General features: G+C 51.0%; 7 protein-coding genes across 7 annotated transcripts; 3 read left to right on the forward strand and 4 right to left on the reverse strand.

Annotated features, from left to right (window-relative positions):
• Positions 1–67: 67 nt before the first annotated feature.
• On the forward strand, positions 68–544 carry MAM_03744 (uncharacterized protein; the record flags this gene model as incomplete). The annotated part of the gene is made up of 1 exon (XM_040822543.1): positions 68–544. One exon carries the CDS (start codon positions 68–70, stop codon positions 542–544), a length of 477 nt encoding a protein of 158 aa, XP_040679686.1.
• A 1,093-nt stretch (positions 545–1,637) lies between these two features.
• Positions 1,638–3,506, forward strand: MAM_03745 (general amino acid permease AGP3; the record flags this gene model as incomplete). The annotated part of the gene is made up of 3 exons (XM_040822544.1): positions 1,638–1,938; positions 2,069–2,803; positions 2,878–3,506. 3 exons carry the CDS (start codon positions 1,638–1,640, stop codon positions 3,504–3,506), a joined length of 1,665 nt encoding a protein of 554 aa, XP_040679687.1.
• Positions 3,507–5,031: 1,525 nt separating this feature from the next.
• On the forward strand, positions 5,032–9,044 carry MAM_03746 (VPS9 domain protein; the record flags this gene model as incomplete). Its single annotated transcript, XM_040822545.1, has 3 exons — positions 5,032–5,365; positions 5,446–8,409; positions 8,482–9,044. 3 exons carry the CDS (start codon positions 5,032–5,034, stop codon positions 9,042–9,044), a joined length of 3,861 nt encoding a protein of 1,286 aa, XP_040679688.1.
• A 352-nt stretch (positions 9,045–9,396) lies between these two features.
• Positions 9,397–10,788, reverse strand: MAM_03747 (uncharacterized protein; the record flags this gene model as incomplete). The annotated part of the gene is made up of 1 exon (XM_040822546.1): positions 9,397–10,788. The coding sequence occupies one exon, from the start codon at positions 10,786–10,788 to the stop codon at positions 9,397–9,399; it is 1,392 nt and encodes a 463-aa protein (XP_040679689.1).
• Positions 10,789–13,902: 3,114 nt separating this feature from the next.
• Positions 13,903–14,406, reverse strand: MAM_03748 (NUDIX hydrolase domain-like protein; the record flags this gene model as incomplete). Its single annotated transcript, XM_040822547.1, has 1 exon — positions 13,903–14,406. The coding sequence occupies one exon, from the start codon at positions 14,404–14,406 to the stop codon at positions 13,903–13,905; it is 504 nt and encodes a 167-aa protein (XP_040679690.1).
• Positions 14,407–15,639: 1,233 nt separating this feature from the next.
• On the reverse strand, positions 15,640–17,324 carry MAM_03749 (mitochondrial inner membrane translocase subunit TIM44; the record flags this gene model as incomplete). The annotated part of the gene is made up of 2 exons (XM_040822548.1): positions 15,640–16,315; positions 16,384–17,324. 2 exons carry the CDS (start codon positions 17,322–17,324, stop codon positions 15,640–15,642), a joined length of 1,617 nt encoding a protein of 538 aa, XP_040679691.1.
• A 1,214-nt stretch (positions 17,325–18,538) lies between these two features.
• Positions 18,539–19,566, reverse strand: MAM_03750 (UPF0326 protein hag1; the record flags this gene model as incomplete). Its single annotated transcript, XM_040822549.1, has 4 exons — positions 18,539–18,564; positions 18,707–18,763; positions 18,900–19,368; positions 19,462–19,566. 4 exons carry the CDS (start codon positions 19,564–19,566, stop codon positions 18,539–18,541), a joined length of 657 nt encoding a protein of 218 aa, XP_040679692.1.
• Between the last annotated feature and the right edge of the window lie 207 nt (positions 19,567–19,773).

Consider the following 19,773-nt stretch of genomic DNA (forward strand, 5'->3'; position numbering starts at 1 on the left):
CCCACGTCACAAACGCAACGGGAAAGTCGCCATTAAAATAGTAAGCGACGACTCATTCAATGCCGCTATGAACCTTGCCGCATCCAAAGGCGCCGCGTCGACCGGGAGGGTTGCCGTGCTCAATGTGGCAAGACATGCGAATCAGGAGCCAGAACTCAAGAAGAAGCGCTTAGCTATTGCTCCATCGCCACTACTATCCGTTCAAGCAGCTCAAGGGCATGTTATATATAGCCCTGATGTTGTTGTCATTCGTTCCGACTTGACACCCGGCCATAAACTCCCGGCGCCAGAAACGCTGGTGCAAGACCTCCCTGTCGTGAGCGTGCTGGGTATCGCGGCTCTGCGATGTCCCCAAACAAAACCTCTTCAAGGCAACAGCCCAGCGGGCGGCGCAGTTAAAAGATTGATTTACGCAGATCCCGCAGACCGAGATCTGGCCAACGCCAGGATGAGGCTCTGTCTCAGAATGGCGGCCCGCAGAAATCACGGCTTGCTCGCTCTAGATGCCCTCGGCAGTGGCACATTCAAAAACCCAAAAGAGTAGGTCGCACAATGCTGGCTTGAGATTCTACGTGAGGCGGAGTTTCAGGGGGGGCTGGTGGGAGGAGGTATGGCTTGCAGTTTATGATGGTCGACAGGAAGGGAAGTTTGAGAGGGTCAAAAACATGTTGCGGGGGAGAGCAAATGTAAGGTATTGTTCAGGCACGAAGCAAGATTACAATCCATGTGGATCATTTGCATCGCGACCACAAGAGGATATGGCGTCAAGATATAGTTGATACAACTCTGGCTAGATGAGTAACTTACTCGTGCTATGCTCCACATCTGGGTGGTTTGGCTAAAGTGTCATCACCTCATTTTGTTTATTAATAAATAACTTGGGATATTGACGATCAATTCCAGATCTTAGGACCACCGCCCTCTCTGCTCTGTAGCATATCGTGGCGCCCAGGAAGGATTTGTGTAGTACTAGCACTGTGATTCTTCAGAAAAAGGTATGTTCGAAATGTCATACAGTAACTGCCAATCCTACAAGGTGAACTGTCAGTTCCTCACTCATCCCTGGAACGACTGCCCGGACCCCAACACCTTGGTCTAAGCGGCGCGAAGATGGGGGCCAATCTGTGCGCTTTCGCCATCTCCTTGACTCCCGGTTGGCTGATGGATTTCTTCAATCGCATTCAATTAATTAGTTGCCAGGTTGGCGCACACTCTGGCTGCATAGGTCAATTGTTTCAGTCTTGAACCATATCGTAGCAATCTATGGCCACCGAATCCGTCTGCTCAAGAGACGAACAACAAGTACTAGGTCCGTCGGACGGCCCCTCAGTAAGGCCCCTCCGTCCCCGAACTGTTTTCTAATCATCTTGTCATTTCCCGTATTTTCTTTTTCTTTTCCATCTCAAATTGGCTCGTGAAGCATTTCTTTTCCTCGAACCCGATCGTTCTGTTTCCCTCCCATCCTGCTTTCTGTCATCCTATCGCCTTCGCCTGCCAGACATCTTGTCTGTGCCTCTGCTCCAGCCGCCTCCTCAAGAGTGTCTGTCCCCGTACAAGAGCGTCAAGCCCAGCCGGCCCGCCTGGGTGACCGGCGGCACGGCCATCCAGCATCCAGGGACAAGCCAGCCACACACAGCATGTTTTGGAGGCCTCAATCCACCGAGAAGAGCCATGTCGAGCCGGGTGCGGGAGACAGCTCGGCCGACAATCACGACGACGAGATAGCAAACACGCCCTTTAACACATATGGATCGCATCATGACGTTGGCGAAACTAGCCTTATTGACCCCGACTCTGGAGTCAAAAGAGGTCTTGAGAACAGGCACCTGTCAATGATGGCCTTGGCTGGTATCATTGGCCCCGGTCTGTTGGTAGGCGCTGGTGGCGCCCTGAATAACGGCGGACCGGCTTCGTTACTTATTGGGTTTGGAGTTATTGGTACGTTGATTCTTGCACCTGCAGCCCAAAACTCGCCTGTCCCCGTCTTGTTTTGAGGGTAGTGCTCCGTACTTCGCACGAACGAGTCGGGAGTCGCGCGGATCTTGCTAACCGGCTCCGCGCCTCACAGGCATCATTGCCTTTGCAATCATGCAGTCCCTCGGGGAGGTAACAACGCTGTTCCCAGGGGGTGGCTCATTTGTTTCGCTGGCCGAGCGCATGGTTGACAAGTCTTTCTCCGTTGCTGTGGGCTGGAATTACTTCATTATCTGGGCCGCCGTACTGGCCAACGAATATAATGTCATCTGCGGCATCCTTACATATTGGACTCCCCATGTCCCATTATGGGGCTTCTTTCTCATTCTTTGGTCTCTTTTCACTGCTTTCCAGCTTCTGGGCGTGGAAGCCTTTGGTGAAGCTGAGTTCTGGTTGGCTCTATTTAAGATCCTGGGTCTGAGTGCATACTTCATCTTCTCGATCGTGTATGCCGCTGGCGGGTTGATTGGTCAAACAGATTCGTTGGGGTTCAGGTATTGGCACGACCCTGGCGCCTTCAATGGAAATGGATTTCGAGGAGTGGCAGTCGTCTTTGTCTTCTGCTCCACGTTCTATGCTGGTATAGAATCTGTCGCTGTTGCCGCAACAGAAACAAGAAATCCCGGTGTTGCCGTCCCGCAGGCAATTCGTCAGGTGTTTTGGAGAATCATCTTCGTCTACATGGGATCAGCACTTTTCTTCGGAATCACTTGCCCGGCCGATGCAGATGGCCTCATCAATGGTGGCGCCAAAGCTCTGCAGAGTCCCATGACAATCGCAATTCAAATCGCGGGATGGAATGGAGGCAAGCTAACCCCGCTGAATGATTGTACACCGAGGCTAACCGTGGTACATCAGGAGTCCACCTTGTCAATGCATTCATTCTAATAACTTGTTTGTCAGCCATCAATTCGTCAATTTATATCGGATCGCGCACCGTCCTATACATGGCACAGTCTGGTAAGGCTCCGAAGTTCTTGGGTCGGACCAATAAACGAGGAGTGCCTGTCTGGGCAATTGTGCTCACCAACGCCGTTGGCTCTATATCCATGATGAACGTTTCCACTGGCGCATCCAAGGCATACGGATACATTGTTAACCTTTCAGGTGTCAGCACGTTTCTGGTATGGGGTAGTATCAGCTTTATCCATATCCGCTTTCGGCGAGCCTGGATCGCTCAGAATCGGAACTTGAATGGCATTCCATTCAAAAGTATGTTTTATCCATTCCTCGCATATTTTGGCCTGGTCGCCAATGTATTCCTTGCCGTGGTTCAGGGATGGACGACGCTGTCACCTTTCAATGCTAGCAATTTTGTCGACGCGTATATCCTCTTGCCGCTCTTTGGTTTCATATATCTCGTGGGGAAGCTGTACTGGGGAAGTAGCGACCAACTGAAGCGCAGTTGGGACATTGACCTCGACAGTGGCAGAAGAACAGATTTGGATGATAAAGGCATCATGCCTGAGGAGGAACCTTGTGTCGGAAGCAGCAAAGCTTCCACTTGGAGAAGAGCATGGAATTTGCTTTGATCATATATACATTAACTTTTGAAAGCATGGACACATAGCATGCGTGGCGGCTTTACTTACGCCTTCACAAATAGAGCTCGAGTTCAATAACTCGAGGAGGGACGACAGGCGCAGCAGCCTAATGGTTCTGAAAGCTTGACGGCCGCTGACCTTTCGAGTTCCCTGCATGACATCAGCTTCTGTCTGAAAAAAAATTCTTGCACCTGCGACAGATTAACTTGGATTGACGGATTAACCTGGATAATGACCGACGCTTTACATGGTCACTGAAACTCCGATTAAATCGTCGGGGTATGTACGACAACGTACCGAATTCTTACAGACCTTTTTGCCCTTGCACGGAGTCGGTAGGTGGATATTCCGGTGGATATTCCAGTGGATAGCGCCCTGCAATGGTGTGCAAATAGGGTCAGGAGGGGATGCCCATTGACTATCAGGCCAGCCTCTCATAATTCCTTTCCGTTTACTCCGTAACTGACAGGTATTTATTTGTATGCCGGGGAATCCATGTGAGCTAAGCCATCAACACTGCTTTGAGGGATCAATTGATGTGTTTTCATTAGGGCAGGGCTACGTTCTAAATCGACAAGACAAACTTCTCTTCTGATCACACCACCATCTGCCCTGACCAACACCTTTCTGGCCAAACAGGTTTTGGTCCTCGCCGTTGTTTCGGCCGTATTGTTTCCCAGTATTCCTCTCAATTCCGTACACGGCTCTCGGGAGTTGGAATATTTTTCTGAGACCATATTTGCGTCAGAAGTACTCCGTACGGCAAGACATAAGGCAGCGGGCCAAAGAGCCAAGCAGACACTGCTGCAGAAGCAGCACCAATACAGGCCCTCGATGCCCATCAGAGAAGAGATGATTCTCCTGAAGAGAAACCCTGCAGCTGCCAATGAATTCGCTTGCCAGGAACTTACGGTTCCGCGGGATTGGCACGGTCGAAATTTCGCTACTCAATATCAGATTTTAGGTATATGCTTAGGAATCGCTAGTATGCGGTCAACTTCCAGAGGTTTTGCTGTAAATACAGAGTGCCATTGTGGCCATCACGATTGCTACTAGCACCTTCCATCCAACGTTCTGCAATTGTATCGAGGACCGAGCCGTCAACAACGATGTACAGGTAGTGCTAGTACTCCGCAGGTCCAAGTTGAGTTACATGGAGGTAAGCAGCGATCCACGTCGCGACTTTGGTTTCTCTTTCCTCTCATCAATCTGCTGTCAACTGAACTCCCGACTCCTGAGCACCTCAGTATCCGCTACTTCACCTGCCCGCTAACGTTACCTGCTGGACACTCTTGGGAGGTCCCCTCCAGGCAAGGGAAAGATTACAGGTTACTTCAGCCACCGGGTTTGCACCCTCACCACGGTCGCATCCAGGTCTTGTTTTCTTTCTTTCTTTTTTCCCGCCTTCTCCATCTCCTCCTCGTGTTGTAAAAATCCGCGCCCGCTCTATTAGCTTCACAATCCCGGGTCGGGGCAGACGACGTTTACCGCACTCGCACGGTCAATTGAATGAATGCAACCGCTAAATCCTTTCCTTGCCGCCTTCTTCAAGAGCCCCGTTGTTGCCCAGTGCACGCCTGTTCATCATCATATCCTCCTCGTCCCACTGACCGACGAGCTTCTGACCTCGCGCGAAACCGACAGCGGCGCCGCCGCCGCCAGCGAGGTCATCGCATCGGAGGAGTTCCTAAGCAGTCATGTCCTACGCATCCCATCATCTGGCGTCTCCTCGGGTGGTAAAGATGGCGTCCACAACTTGCGCGATGTGAGGGGCAAAGCAAGGCAGTTTTCAACCTTGAATGGAAGGAGCGTCGTTATCAAAGATTCTGTGGTATATTGTAGCAAAGGTGCGACACCATCATCATCCCACGAGTCTGCTGCACTTGTTCAATTTGCGCCAGGAAGCTCTTGACTTACCTGTTGGCAGGCTTCAAAACGTTTGCGCAGGCACATATTCTAAACGATGCGATTTGGTACCCCGATGTTTTCGAAGCCCGGCAATGGCTACTATATTTCATTGCAAAACCCTTGGTCGGTTCTTGGGAGGAAATCAAGATTTTACCAGCAATATTGGGCCACGGTGTCAGCAAAACCACGACTTTGGGTACCAAGAACTTAAACGGTTCGGACACTGCCGAGGGTACAGTCCCTACAAAGAAAGATATTAGGAGCTTTCACGAGTTGCTGAACAACTTTCCGATGATTGCGCGACAAATGCAACCTGGCCTTGAAAAGCTATTTTTGGAATTCACAACTGCCTTCGAGAAACCTTTGCCGCCACCGCCATCTGCCTCAAGAATACCTGACCCTCCACCCGAAGGCCCAATAACTGCAGCAATGCGAAGAGCACGCTCGAACAGTTTCTCCATCCGCAGTGGCAAGGCCGTCAACCGTGATACACTTCCAGTAATGGAAGACTTTTACGCCGAAGACGACGAGGATGTAATGAGAGCTTCATTAGAGACCGCCGTCACTGCGGCCATTGACTTGTTTCAGAGCGTCGACAAGCAACAGCTGTCTCTTCTTGGGGCCACGACGGACTTGACTGGGCCTCTGGTAGAAAAACTCATTGAACGTTATGTCACCGAAAATGTTAATCACCTCATTTTCCCTAAACTTAGCGCAATCAAACGACCACAGGACCTTGAACTCGAAGCAAAAATCAGGCAAATGGAGTATATCGATATATCACAGCTGGGAATTGCTATTGAAGGAGGATCCAGGGCCAAACATGACTTGCTCATACAGCTCGGACCTGCCATCGAAGAATTCAAAAAAATATCGAATGCCATGAGCCCTGCAGAAATGATGCATGCTCTTTTGTCCACGATGAAAGCTGCTTCTCAGTTGACTGATACATCTAGGACCCAAACGGTCAGCGGTCGAGAAGGTTGCGTGTATGAAAAAGCAACAATGACGATCAATGCAGATACATTGGTCTCACTCCTCCTGTACATCGTAATTCGCTCTCAGGTGCGAAATTTACGGGCCAGGCTAGCGTACATTCGAAATTTTATCTTTATCGATGATGTCGATAGCGGAGAAATGGGATATGCCCTAAGCACGTTTGAGGCCGTACTCGCATATCTTGCCCTGGATTCTGCAGGTCTTCGAAGAGCAAGCAGGCGGAACAAAGCCCTGTGGGATGCTGCGAAGAAGACAGATTTGTCGGGGCTGAAAGCAATCATGGAACCAAATATATCAGCCGTCGTGGACGGGGACGACGGAGTCGAACCCAATGGAGCCCCCGATGAATCCACCAGACCAAGTCGTCGTCCATCATCTACCTGGAGTCTACAAGATGGCTCCTCAAGGCGCTCATCTCTAGCACTGACCCTGTCGGACAGATTCTCTCATGGCTCCGGCCTAGGCCATGTATTTCCATTCCAGACTAATGGCGACTGTGAGGAGGGTGACTTCACCCTGGTTAAACGAGCTAAGCGAGTTGCCATGGATACTCGCAGTTTATCAAGCGGATCTGAAATATCTTTCCATTCACGAACGGGGAGCATTGGGACTCTGGGAAGTGCCATCGAAGGAGACATATCTGTCGAGCGTCTAGCCCAAACAAGTAATTCCTTTGGCGAGTCTGTCCTAATGATTGCTATCCAAAGTGAAAACCCGGCATCTCTGAGATACTTGTTTTCTCTTTCCGGATACTATTCTCTCGATGTAATACTACAAGACATGAATCATGAGGGCACTACTTTACTGAGTGCTGCCATACAACTCGGTCATAAGGATCTTATTGATGTGGTCCTGGACCGGATTAATACATTGGCCACAGAGGACCAACGTCTGCAATACTTGGCTGAGCAAGACGTTTGGGGTCGCAGCATCGGACACTACCTTTTTCACGCTCCCTTTCTGATTACAAGGATTGGAAAGCTGATTCCATGGAGGCAACGCGACAAGAATGGCCAGACACCGTTGTTCGCCCTGTGTCGGTCCTACGACAACGAGAACTATTATGATATGGTGGAGGCTGGACTGAGGGTAGCGAGGGAAACTCAAGATGATAATCAAGCATTGCACCTTGACGACCATGTGGATGCCAAGGGCAATACCCTGCTCCATATTATAAATGATTCAAGGCTTGCAATGAAAATATTGCATTATTGCGACATCGACGTTAACGCCACGAATGAGAAGCGATTTACAGCACTAATGGTCGCCAGTAAATACGGAAGATACGACATGGTCAGGTGTCTATTCGCCGATCCCAGAGTGGATGTTGCAGCAAGAGAGATGCGTGGTCTCACTGCTGTGGAGCTTGCAAAGGATGACGATGTGCGGAATAAGATTGATGACCTTGCTCTGTTCAGCATGCCTGCAGGACGTGATGGGAGGATTACCGGCGTTGTCCGGGCCTTTTTCGTGGAAGACGGCAGCGTGAGATTGGTTTTGAAGTCTGCCGCGCCGACTGACCACGATAGTTACACAGTAACGACGACCAGGCGCTCTCTGGCAGAGTTCGAGCAGCTAGCCCATCTTTTAGCGGAAGAGCAGCCCGCTTCATGGATTCCCTCCTTGTCTGATACAAGGTCACCATTTCAAATACCTATCAAGCCATCTCGTGCAATTCTGCGGGACGTTCAAGCTAAAACAGATTGGTTTCTGAAGATTATGCTAAGCCATCCCACTTTAGCCACCCACGAGATGCTTTGGGAGTTCTTCCTTGTCCCCGAACTGCAACTTGACGCAATGGGACAGCGTACGAAGCTAAAGGTAGAAGCCAGAATTGAGAGAATTAAAGAAGAGTACGAACCTATTCGCGATATGAGAGAGGTGGAGCAGTTCGTGAATCATGCCAGAGAGATGGTACGAAGCGTTAGCTACTCAACAAAAAGCGTTACAAGACGCGCCAACGGCGTCGGACTGGCTATAAGTGGTGAGTTCAGCCTGCATAAGACGGGGGAGACTGGTTCCGAGAAGAACGTATACTAACTTCATAATGGGCAAGACCTTTATGACTCCATGGTGCTCCTGCACAGAGCAGTATCTTCGCTAAGATTTCTGCCCCAATCCCACATCGTAGCACTGGAGGTATATGTAAGAGCCATGGCTCCGACGCAAGCAAATCCACAGGCCATGCTACACACCACCTTGGTGGCTATCCAATCGACAGTCCAGGCGCTTTTGTCGTCACTTACACGACCTGCAACATTAATCAGTCAGATAACAACCGCCAAACGAGAAGCCGATAAGAATGATAGCGCTTCAGGCCGTTCTTCACGATGGGTGTTGGGTCTGCTCGATGAGACCAGGCAAAGAATTCAAGATGGAAGGGAGAAACGAGCTAGAAAATACCGCGAGGAGGCCGAAGACCTCTCCAGAGAGCTGCGATACACACAACAAACGGTGGCAGGAGAGCTGGCCGGATGGCAGGACATGCACGACAAAATGGGACGGCGAGCCATCCGGGAGTTCGCACGAGCCATGGTCGTTCAAGAGAGAATGCGACTAGATGGAATTGTTCGCGCTCTTCGAAAGTTCAGGGCGCAACGATCGAGGGCCAAGTCGTGAGCAACATCTGGGCATACATTTTGCCTCTTACTGTCTTCCACTACATGAAACAATAAGATTTTGATCTAGCTGAGCTTGTGAATAATATTAACATGATGGGTCACTTTTGAGGAGGTCGGAGTCATCCTCCATTGCATAGCAGGCAGCATCACGAATATATTCACTTTATTTCGTTTCTATGTATGCAATAGACACACGGCTTGTCAGGGTATTATGATCCAGATCCAGACGTTGAGAAGTGCGTTACATTACAACTGCTATAATCTTATGATACTTTGCCCCTTGATTAGACCTTGCTGGTGCCAACGGCCCAACCGAATGCTTACCATATTCAAGCCGCTTGCCAGCGGATTTATATACCACCGTATTTGACTCCTCTCTTACCCAACTCCTTTCTTCCAATGGCGTCCTCGGGCCATATCCATCCCCGACTGCGCTTTGCCTCTCGCTTCTCTGCCAGCTGGGGCTGTGGCATCCAGCTATCGCGAGGCTTGGCCTTGCGTCGTGTTCCCTCGGCGGGAGCACCAATCTCTGCCTTCCAATGAGCATTTCCTGCCGGCATTTCATCGCTCGCAAGCTGGCACATGCCCCAGACAGCAAGACAAGCAGTCAACGGGGTTGAGACGTCCGATGCACCCGCCCCTTGGGCATCGGCATCAGGTGCCGTCACGGAGAGTTGCACAGAGGTGATCTCGAGATCGCCAAAGAAGGGAGTAGACTCTGTACCGCACCGAACAAGAACAAGTTCGATCTCGGTGAGAATGAAGCCGTACCTGCAGCTGTGTTCGCGCATGGCGTGATGCAAAGCCGAGAGGCCGCGGAGGTATTCGACTCGCTTGATATTTCCCTCGACTCGCATACCGGTATTGAAGCGATCAAAGCTTCGAACGAGCCCAACCACTCTTGCCAGAGGCTTCCCACCAAATATGGCAGCAGCGCTAGATGACTCTCCAGCCGCATTTGCGACGAAGAGCAAGTCCTTGACGCTGCTGGGCGACTTGGCTGGCACAGAGAACTGCAGCGGACGACTTGAAGAGATGGCAAGGGCAGAGTTGAGCTTGGGAAGGTAGAATGACGTGTAAATACTGTGAAGAGATGTCTCGGTCTCGGGGTTTCGAGAAGGCAAGCTAAGGTGTGGAAGAAGGGACGCATGCACGGGGGTTGTAAGAAGGCCGGCAGCGCCAGGAAGAGCAAATATGGTTTGCGCATTAAAGGAGTTCCATGGGCGAATGTTGCGGACGTCCCACCAAAAGTGTCTGATACTCGGGTCTCGCCTTGGGAACGAGATCGTGCGAACAAGGGAAGTAGCAGGATTGGCTTCCATGAGGTAATTGACAAGCGTTGTGGAGGGTGTAGGAGCAGCAACAGGCTCCGGCGTGCCACTGAGACTCAACGATGACCGAGCACGTGGATCATATAATGGATATGACAACTCTGGAGGCGGAGTATGCAGTGCGGGTGTACTGGTGGCCATGAATTGCATTTGACGATAGCTAGGATAGCCGTACTTGCCGAGTGTGTTGCCACCAAGGCTGTAACACGTTGGTGCTTGACGAGAAACGGTAGACATGACACCTGGCTCCATGTTCTCAATGCTTGCGTTGCTGCTACTGCTGTTACTGTGGCAGCCGTTGAGATTATGAAAGTTCGCGGGAGAAGATAGAAGAGGAGCCGGGTTTGAAAAGACCGGCTGTTCATTGAGAGAGTTTCCCGAGGAATAAGACGACAAGTGAGCGTAAGCCATGTTGGCTAGAGTCTCCGAGTTGGTGGATTTGACTGACGAAGCTCTAGTGGAACAGGAAGTGGTGCTGCAAGCACGTTTCATTTTTTTCAACGGCACATGGGCATGATAAGCTGGCTGGCATCCGTCGACGTGCTGGTCCCGGGAACGGATCTTGGGAAGCAAGACTGGGCCGTGTTGGTGCACTGGAGGACTGGCACGGGAAGGTGTCGTCAGCCTGGTGCAAGCTGATTCTGGAGTAGACTCTATTGTAGAGACAGCCGAGTAAATAGAAGATGTCTTGGATGAAGATCGAACATGACGACGGGCATATGGCAGTTCCAAGAGTGAAGGATCAAACAAAAATGTATCCTGTGAAGGCGGCGTCGTGGGAGAAGGCAAGGTAAAGTTGAAGGCGACGTCCGCTTCCAGACTATGGGAAGGAGGAATTAGCTGCATGCCCAACGTAAACGATGTGTGAGGGGAGGATTGCGAGCTTACGCAGACATTGTGGTCTCTATGCAGGATGAATGATTACTGTGAATTTAACGCTGACAAAGCTGATTAGACGAACTCGAGTCCAGCTCCAAGAGAGGGCGGCAGTCGGTGGGTGAGATGGAAAGACAAGGGAAAATGGTTCTTGGCAGAGAAATAAATGTATACAAAACAAAGGGAAGTAATTGAACCAAGCCAGAGAACGAGGCCAAGTGGAATGAGAGAACGGTATGGCTGAAATTCACCCAGAGGGAATTAGAGACTGTCCGAGTTTTGTTGCGACCAGCGCTTGTACAAGCATAGAAAGACGGAGCGTAGTATGACACAAAGACGAGGACAAGGCAGAACCAGTCTGGCAGGTTGATACAAGCCAGCAAGCAAGGTCCCGTCATATGCGGCCGCCTGTGGGTTAGGAGGCCTTGTTGCAAGGGAAGAGAGGACGGAGCAGAGGACGGCAGTCATGAAACAATGAGGAAACAGAAAACAATATGGCAAATCTGAGGGATGAGGCCGACTTCTTATTCTCACCATGAAGCTGGTGGGGGAGTAGGCATCCAACCGGGGGGGGTGGTGTGGGAGGGTGAATCTGGGAGCGCGCCGTGCTTGTAATAAGACAAGACGGGATAGCAAAGAAAGATGCAGAGTACTGTGTTACTACGTTGACATGGGGACTGGTTTGGGTCAACCGGGACGCGAATAGGACGCTGCAGCGAGGATATGGCCAGAGTCTAGACATGTCTGCCGACAGGAACCGTCGGTGAGCTCCCACGAAACTGACGCCTTGGCGACAAAGGTTGACGGGAAATGAAACATGACAAGAGGCCAACCGCATGACTGTCGAACTTTGCCTACTGGAAGCGGTGGAGGGACGTTGGCATGTCAGCGTGGCATCACCAACTCGTGGGCCACGCGACTGATACGCGAATCAGGCGTGGGCGTGTGTTTCCACGGATGATACGCAGCTTGGCCGTGTCAATGGGATATCGACGATGGAATGCCGAACACTCCATAATCCTGCAAGCCACTGGTTAGTTACCTCTGAAGGACGAGGTGTCAAGGACAAGGACGAGGACGAGGACGAGGACGAGGACGATGACGAGGCACGGTTCTGGTTCTGGGGTTGTGCAGATTGCTGCAGGCGCCGACCTCGTGGTTGGCCAGCTTCGGCCATGGGTCACTTTTATATGCACAGTCCAATCTATTCTGGTGCTTGGTGCCCGATGCTGCAGACGCGGCTCTTTCCCGTCGTTTGCTTGAGACACGTTGGACGTTGGACCACACGACCACGGCGTCGTCGACGACTCGACACGCAACGACATCGAGAGTGCTTCTCGACGCGTCCATCGCGTCTTGGGCTCTGTCTGCCTACCTTCTTTTCTGCTCGACACCACGGCAACGCAACGGCAGCCGCAATGGCGGTGACACGAGGAGTGACATTGACAATGACTGCAGCGTCACACTAAAATGGCTGAGCGAGATCCATTCTGGCGGCTAGGTCACAGCGAGAATGCAAAGGTAAGAGATGCTACTACCAGGCGGGAAGGCAGACATGAGGAGGGGAAATAAAACAAAGAAGATTATCTTACCTCTGTCCTCCCTCGCAGCATCTTTCGAGCCCTGGTCCACATCTTGGCGGCTGCTTGCCGGCGCCGGCGCTTAATTAAACGAGCCGCTGGCTCTAAATAGAAACTGCGCCTGACATGATCGATAATCCACACGTTGTCCGCATGTACTCCGTACTCCATGCCCTGCGAGTGGTTTCACGTCCGGACTACTCAGCACGGTGGGCGGCTGGGGAAATTACAGAACCAACCCCCAGGCCCTATTTGCCGCAAGTCCTTTTCATGTACTCCGTACTCCGTACTTGTTGTATGTCGGCGTTGCGCGGGGGTTTATGCATTACCGCCCATCTACAGAGTACGGCACGCGATCTGAAGGGGACACCATCCTTGTTTCGTGATTGGCCGCTTGCCACGCGCTAGTCGTTTTCCAACGCGCTCGATACAAAAGTCACGAAAAGGCACACGCGCACATCGTGTGGTCCGCGCCACGACTCGACCTTTGCCAGTTTGCGACATTTGACCAGGGTCTCTCGATGGAAACCATGCTTCAGATCCCCGGCGCCATCTCTCGTCGACTGGCTGAGCGCCTCGCGACGTTTCCTTCCGTCTTCCAAGTGCCATAGAACTTGCGCCTTGTCGCCTATCGTCGTCCCAGCTCAGCCCGCCCTTGCCGCCGACCTTTGGACAAGAGCCAGCGAGCACCAGGGCCTTGTGCTTTGTGACACATTTACTCACTCGTGGGGGCGCAGGTGTGAGGTTGTCATCACGTAGGCGAGGCACGTTGCTGCCATGTTGAATGATGTCGGGCCGTGGGCTGTGAGTGTGGCAATGACATCTTGGAGGCGGTGACGGCGGTAGGTAGACATGTGAGAGCTGCCTCCAAGTCTCTGATCGGTTCTTCAACGTGAAACCGTCGCCTCTTTGGCGCGCCGGCGAGGGGAGGGACTGGTTGCCGAAGGCTGCCATCAGAAACCACGACAAGAAACTACCACGCAGATCGCAAATCAAAGTTATCCATCTAGATATCAACTAAGTTACTCCGTACGTAGAAGCCGATATGTCCCCCAGCCCTCTTCATTGGTCAGACATCTGTCGGACGAACGCCTGGTCTCTGCTTCACAATATTTATGAGTGGAATAAAGACCTTGTGTTGCAGGGCGTCCTCTTGGCTATTATTATCTTGCCGGGTCTCAATCCACCCCGTCAAATCCTTCCAGGCAATCCACTCCCAGGACTCGCATTTATCCGGCTCCAACAGCTGGGGGTCGTCGCCGTCATTCTCCCGGACGCAGACGTGAAACAAGGTGATGTAGTGCTTATTGTCTTCGGGCATGTGGTCATTGGTGGCGGTCAAAAACCGGATATTAGCCACCCCGAGCCCAGTCTCCTCGAGCAGTTCACGCATGGCGCATTCTTCCGGCTCCTCCCCAAACTCCAGATGGCCGCCCGGAAGGGCAATCGTGCCAGCACCGTGAGAGCCCTTGCGTCTCCCCACGAGGAAGCGCGGGTTCTCTCGGTCCTCGTTCTTGGAAGCCAACACGAAAACTGCCACCCCAACACGCACATTGGGGGCGGGCGAGGCCATTCCCGTACTCTGGTAAGCGGAGAATGTTGATGAGTTGGGGGCTGGTATCACTGCCTGGAGAATGAGGCCAGAGAGGGAGCCGTCGATAAACTCCCCCCCTTTCCCCCCCGAGAGTGGTGATGGGGACTTGGATGAGTGAAGAGACCTAGGAAGGATGACCTTTGTATCGGGGCAGGTTTCTGACTCATAATGCAGATGCGGATGCGGATGAGGCGGAGTGGTCAAGGCCCGTGGCTCCCCGCATTTGCACGAGGTCAAGACGCAGGGTAAGCTTCACAACGAGAGTTGGTTTCGGGCACTTGTAACCCATGAATAACCACCGCAGCGGTACTCGAGTACGTCTAAGTAAAGTGTATAAATATAAATTGAGGAATATCCAACGTATTGATACCACTCAAACCCAAGTACCACCCGCCGACTTGCAAGAGAAGCATTGGCTGCCCATTCCATTTCCGGATGGAGGAAGCCCGGCGATTTTAAAAGCACTGCCCCAACACTTTTTTTCTGAGCTTCGAAGTGCTCCTCACCCAACTACGATATGATCGACATGGCCGAGTCAAGCACAACCGCCAACAAGCCCGTCCACTTCTGGCAAGATGCCGACACACAGACGGGATGGCCTTTGCAATGGGACTACCGTCCGTTCAGACGCACACGCTCAACCTGCTACCATCTCCGTCTACGCTAGCGAGCATGCGTGCTATTTGAGAATGAAACCCGAAAGCCCTGTTTTTGCTAATCGCTGCCTTGTGCGTATAAACCGTGTATGCAACACTCTGGATCCCGGTATTTTCTATATCGACTACTTGCCCAACATGCAACCCACTGAATATGTGATATATTTTCTGTTCTATCGTTTGTCGTTGGATATACGGAAGTGTCCTCTCTATGCCGACTACCCTTCTATACCTAGTCATACATGTATACACGTCTTACACTCAGGCAAGACTAATAGAGCGGTGTTGTTTTGCCCTTGCATTATCCTTCCATGACCTTCACTTTCGTCGTGGCCACCGCTTTTGCTCGGTGCCATTTGGACCAGATACCCCCATTCCACGCTGTTGTCGATTCCCTCCCTCTCCCCAGGGCATTACAAAGACCTGAGATGTTGCGCGTAGGCAGCAAAAAAATAATATACAAGATGAGACATGAAAATTTGCATAATCCATCCCCAGTGTCAAGAATCGAAACAAGACTTGGGCCGGATCCGCTGCAATGACTGCACATTCCGTTTTAATGCCACTCTCGTCCACTCTTTTGCATTTCGATCAAACGCCATCCCCGGGTTTCAGGATTGTAGACGTCTTCCGGAATCCGAGTAATGCCAATAGCGTAAGTAACCAGCTGTACTTTATCTTCCATCCCAGCCGCAAGCTCATTGGACTTTGCATTGCGGTACACATGGACCTCTTGGGTACGGCAGGTGATGATAAACACTGGCACCTCCCCAGGATCAAGCATCCGGGCTCGGAGAATGTCCACGTTTCGAATATCAAGGATACGACCATCAGACTTCATGCCCGCTTGCAGATACTGCTTAGTCAAGGCCTCATAGACTGAAAATTGTGCTGCAGACAGCCAGAGCTTCAATGTTTCCGTATCACCCTTGACATACGCATCCAAAACTTCTGGGAGGATATATTCTCGAAGTTCTTGCAGAAAGGGTTCGATTTGGAAGGCGGGATCCATGGATCGGAACTTCTTAATTACCAAGGCAGTCTCATTCTCCGCAAAAAATCCTCCAATGCGGTCGGTAATGCTTCGAGCAGTCGATATCAGCGGATTCTCAGATTCTTCATACCGGCCCTTCATGGTAAAAATTCCCTGGACGAATTTGTTGGTGTCTCGAAAATCCCTCCAAGCCTCCTTCCAAGCGGCGTCTTTGTGGAGCGTGATGTTAGTCCCGGCGCTGTTTTCCATTGACATGTCAGTATTCCAAAAGCGTAGAGATAGAAAGTCAGTGTGTGGGCTGCGTACTTTGAATCTTCTTCCATGACTTGTGAAGAGGTGCTACTCTGCTGCTCCATCATTGCCCGCTTCTTCCTGCGCTCTTCCTTCTCCACCCATCCACCATATCTAGACGAGCTCCCGTCGTCGATAACATTCTTTACATTTCGGTAAGCTTCCGTGTCACGAATAGGTTTGGTGGCTTTGTCCATAGCATCGCCTGTGACGTTGGCCGCCTTTCGGACACCCTTCATTACCGAGGTATCCCAGGTCCAAGCTGCACCCTTCCCAATTGCCCCAGCGGTGGATTTAACAGCCTTGGCGGTGGTGGATGAAATGGCACCAGTTGACTTTTCGTAAGCCTCACGAGCTCGACGAACAGATTCGCTCTCAGTAAACTGATGGGCAGCGGCGCCGATCTGCTTTGTTGACTCATTCCATTCTTTAGATGCTTGGAATTCGGTGTTCATAGTTTCCATGAATACCTGCCAAGGAGTCTTGTCGCCGTGAGGGGGCGGCGGAGGCAAATCTTCCTTCTTTTCTTTCCCGTCTTCCTTGCTCTCAGACTTTTCATCGCCAGCCTCTGCTTTCTCTGATTGTTCTCCATCGGGTTTGTTTTTCGTTTGAGATTTATTGACGTCGGCGTCGTTTGAAGCGGGTTGGGCCGGGTCTTTTTTAGGCTTCTCATCTTGCGAAGTTCTTCTGCTCACGTGGAACCGTCGGAACCGCGAAATGGTGATTGGGGTAATTCGAATGTTGCTAGGAAGAAACTGAGATCGAAGGGGAGAAGGGGAAGCACTCGTAGTAGATATTCTCTGATTCGCACTCGATGTACTGAGTTGTGAAGCCTGAGAAAGATGAGAGGCTAGCGTCCTATAAGCAGGAGATCTGCCAGACAAATTGGTAATTTGAATAGATGTCCGGAATAGGCCATTTTCAGATTCAATTACTCTTCGAGCAAAGGAGTTCATGCTGTGGAAAAATGTGTGCGAAGAAGCCCACAGAATGCGTCTTAGAGGACAAGAAGGGTTGCAGAAGAGCAATGGGGGAGGGGCGGGAGGAATTTTTGGTTTCCGCGATCTTGCCTGCAGGACAGTGGCGGTCGGAGCGTCGGCGAAACCACGGCAAGCCACGTTTCTGGCCGAAAAGCTCTATGCGAGATCTTCGTGGGTTCCTATACATATATTGCAGGAGAACAACTTCGCGATTATTGGGGAGGCCCGCGTCTTTGAAGCCATTGCCTCGGTCCCCGAATACCACGCGGGCAAAATGAGTCGGTCATTGAAAAATCACCTGTCCAAACTGTCATCATGTCGACATATATACGCCTTCACCCCAAAATACATTTCCCTACCATCACGAACTTTATCTCAATCGGCGACACGATGGAACGATTCAAATGCGGATGCACCTAAACGAGTGCAGGCACGGCCCAAAACCGAAAACCTTCTACACAGTGTTTTTAACAGTCCATCGTCCTCGCGAAATCAGGCGATACCAAATACTATGAGCGACCTCTCGCAAAGCATGGTATTTGATGTTCTAAACAACAGGTCAAAACTCGACACAAGTGCGCTCTCCGGACAGACGCTCGAGTCTGGGCAACGCAGAGACAATGCTCAAGAGCCTTTTCATTTTCACGTCTACTCCCACAAGCATAACACGCACATTACCTGCACAAAGCCGAATCGCGAGCCGATCATCTCCATGTCTTGTGGAAATATTGGCTATCGAAAATCTCGACGCGGAACTTTCGACTCGGCATACTCCCTCACAAAATATGTTCTAGAGCGTCTTATTCATACCGGTTGGCCAATGAAGATTCAAAGATTGGAGTTGGTGTTGCGAGGCTTTGGCCAGGGTCGGGAGGCAGCTATGAAGGTCTTGATGAGTCCGGAAGGCAAAGTCTTGCGAGAGAAGATAGTCCGGGTCGCGGATTCTACTCGCATAAAATTTGGTGGTACCAGAAGCAAGAAACCAAGACGACTGTAAGAGTATCACTGATGCATCAACTGGTGCCGGGGGTTGGTTTTTTGGTTGCCTGGCATGTCACCAATGACAGACTGTACTATATTATTGCACAAGCTATGTTTATAGAAGGATTGCGATAGCATCTTAATATACATTTGGCTTGACTGTCTTAGAATCAAGTCTCTCAATATCCTTCAGTGCTAATATATTGGCCTTAGGCAATGAATGCGCCCTCGAGTTCTGGGTACCGTAATAGTATATTCTGATAAATCCGAGTGTGGTTCAGTAACACCAGGTCAACCACTTTTGCTCTGCCGTACAACACAAAGCCAACACATATGGTATCTTGCTGTGACCAGAACGCCGTGCCGAATCAACTTACCAAGGAGATAAAGCGACAGGCCGTAGCTATCGCGGAGCTCGTTCTGCTGCCGGAAGGCTGCGTCCAGAGGAGTCTCGTACTACTCGTTTCCCTTTCCCGCTTCCACCTCTCTGTCTCTCTTCCTCACTATCCCACTCTTCGCTGATATTTTCCCTTTCGGATAAGAAAAGTGGCCCGGACCTAGAAAGCATACGCGAAGACTCATCAGCAACCTCCTCATCGTCATCCAATAACTCGCCGTCGGCTGTTTCGTATTCAGGTGGTTCAATCCATTCTCGAGGTACTACGCAAGGCAGAGCGACACCGATATTCGCAGCCCTGTTGAGCCAGGCCGGACCAGAGTTGCCAGTCAATTTTTGACAAAGGTACGATGTGAAGTGATTGCAGTTCTTTGTCAGCAAATTGTATGAAGTACCGAGAAACTCGTCCGACGCAGCGCGTAATGCAACGTCAATCTCATCCTGAGTGGCAAGGGTAAACCCCTGGAGTATTTCGCATCGAAACGTGCCACCGGGAGGTTCGGTCTTGGGCTTGGTCCAGTAAACACCAGTTACGTCGCGCTTATCATGGCCACCGTACGCATATTCTTTACCGTTGACAACCACGCCGGAATGAAGCAACGACGCACCAACAGTCCAGAGAACTGACGAGAGTCTACCTGGCTGTTTATCAAAGTGAAGGCGTGTTAGTAACTGCAATAGACAAACAATGTAGCGCGATGGCTAGGGCGATTCACGCTCGGGGTGAGTACGAACCGGTAGCAGGTCGTAAACGTGGATTGTGATCTCTGTCTTTTGCAAGGACAATGTCGATCTATGTCTGCTCCCAGATTGACCTGTACTATTTCGAGGTGCAGACATGTTATAAAGAAGGCCGTCGTCGAGCTTTAGAGGGTCAAGATATCTTGCCACAGCTACAGCCCCACGATAAGTTGTTGTACTTTTGATTACCACTCGATGCTTCTGTGCAGCGTCACACTCTCTGACAGTAGTAGCAGATCGGCTGGAACATGGACAGTAGAGACTTGCTGACTTCTTGACAGCAACGAGGCACGATTCGGCAAGGAT

This window comes from Metarhizium album (assembly GCF_000804445.1).
Source record: "Metarhizium album ARSEF 1941 chromosome Unknown scaffold_7, whole genome shotgun sequence".
NCBI classification, from domain to species: Eukaryota; Fungi; Ascomycota; class Sordariomycetes; order Hypocreales; family Clavicipitaceae; genus Metarhizium; species Metarhizium album.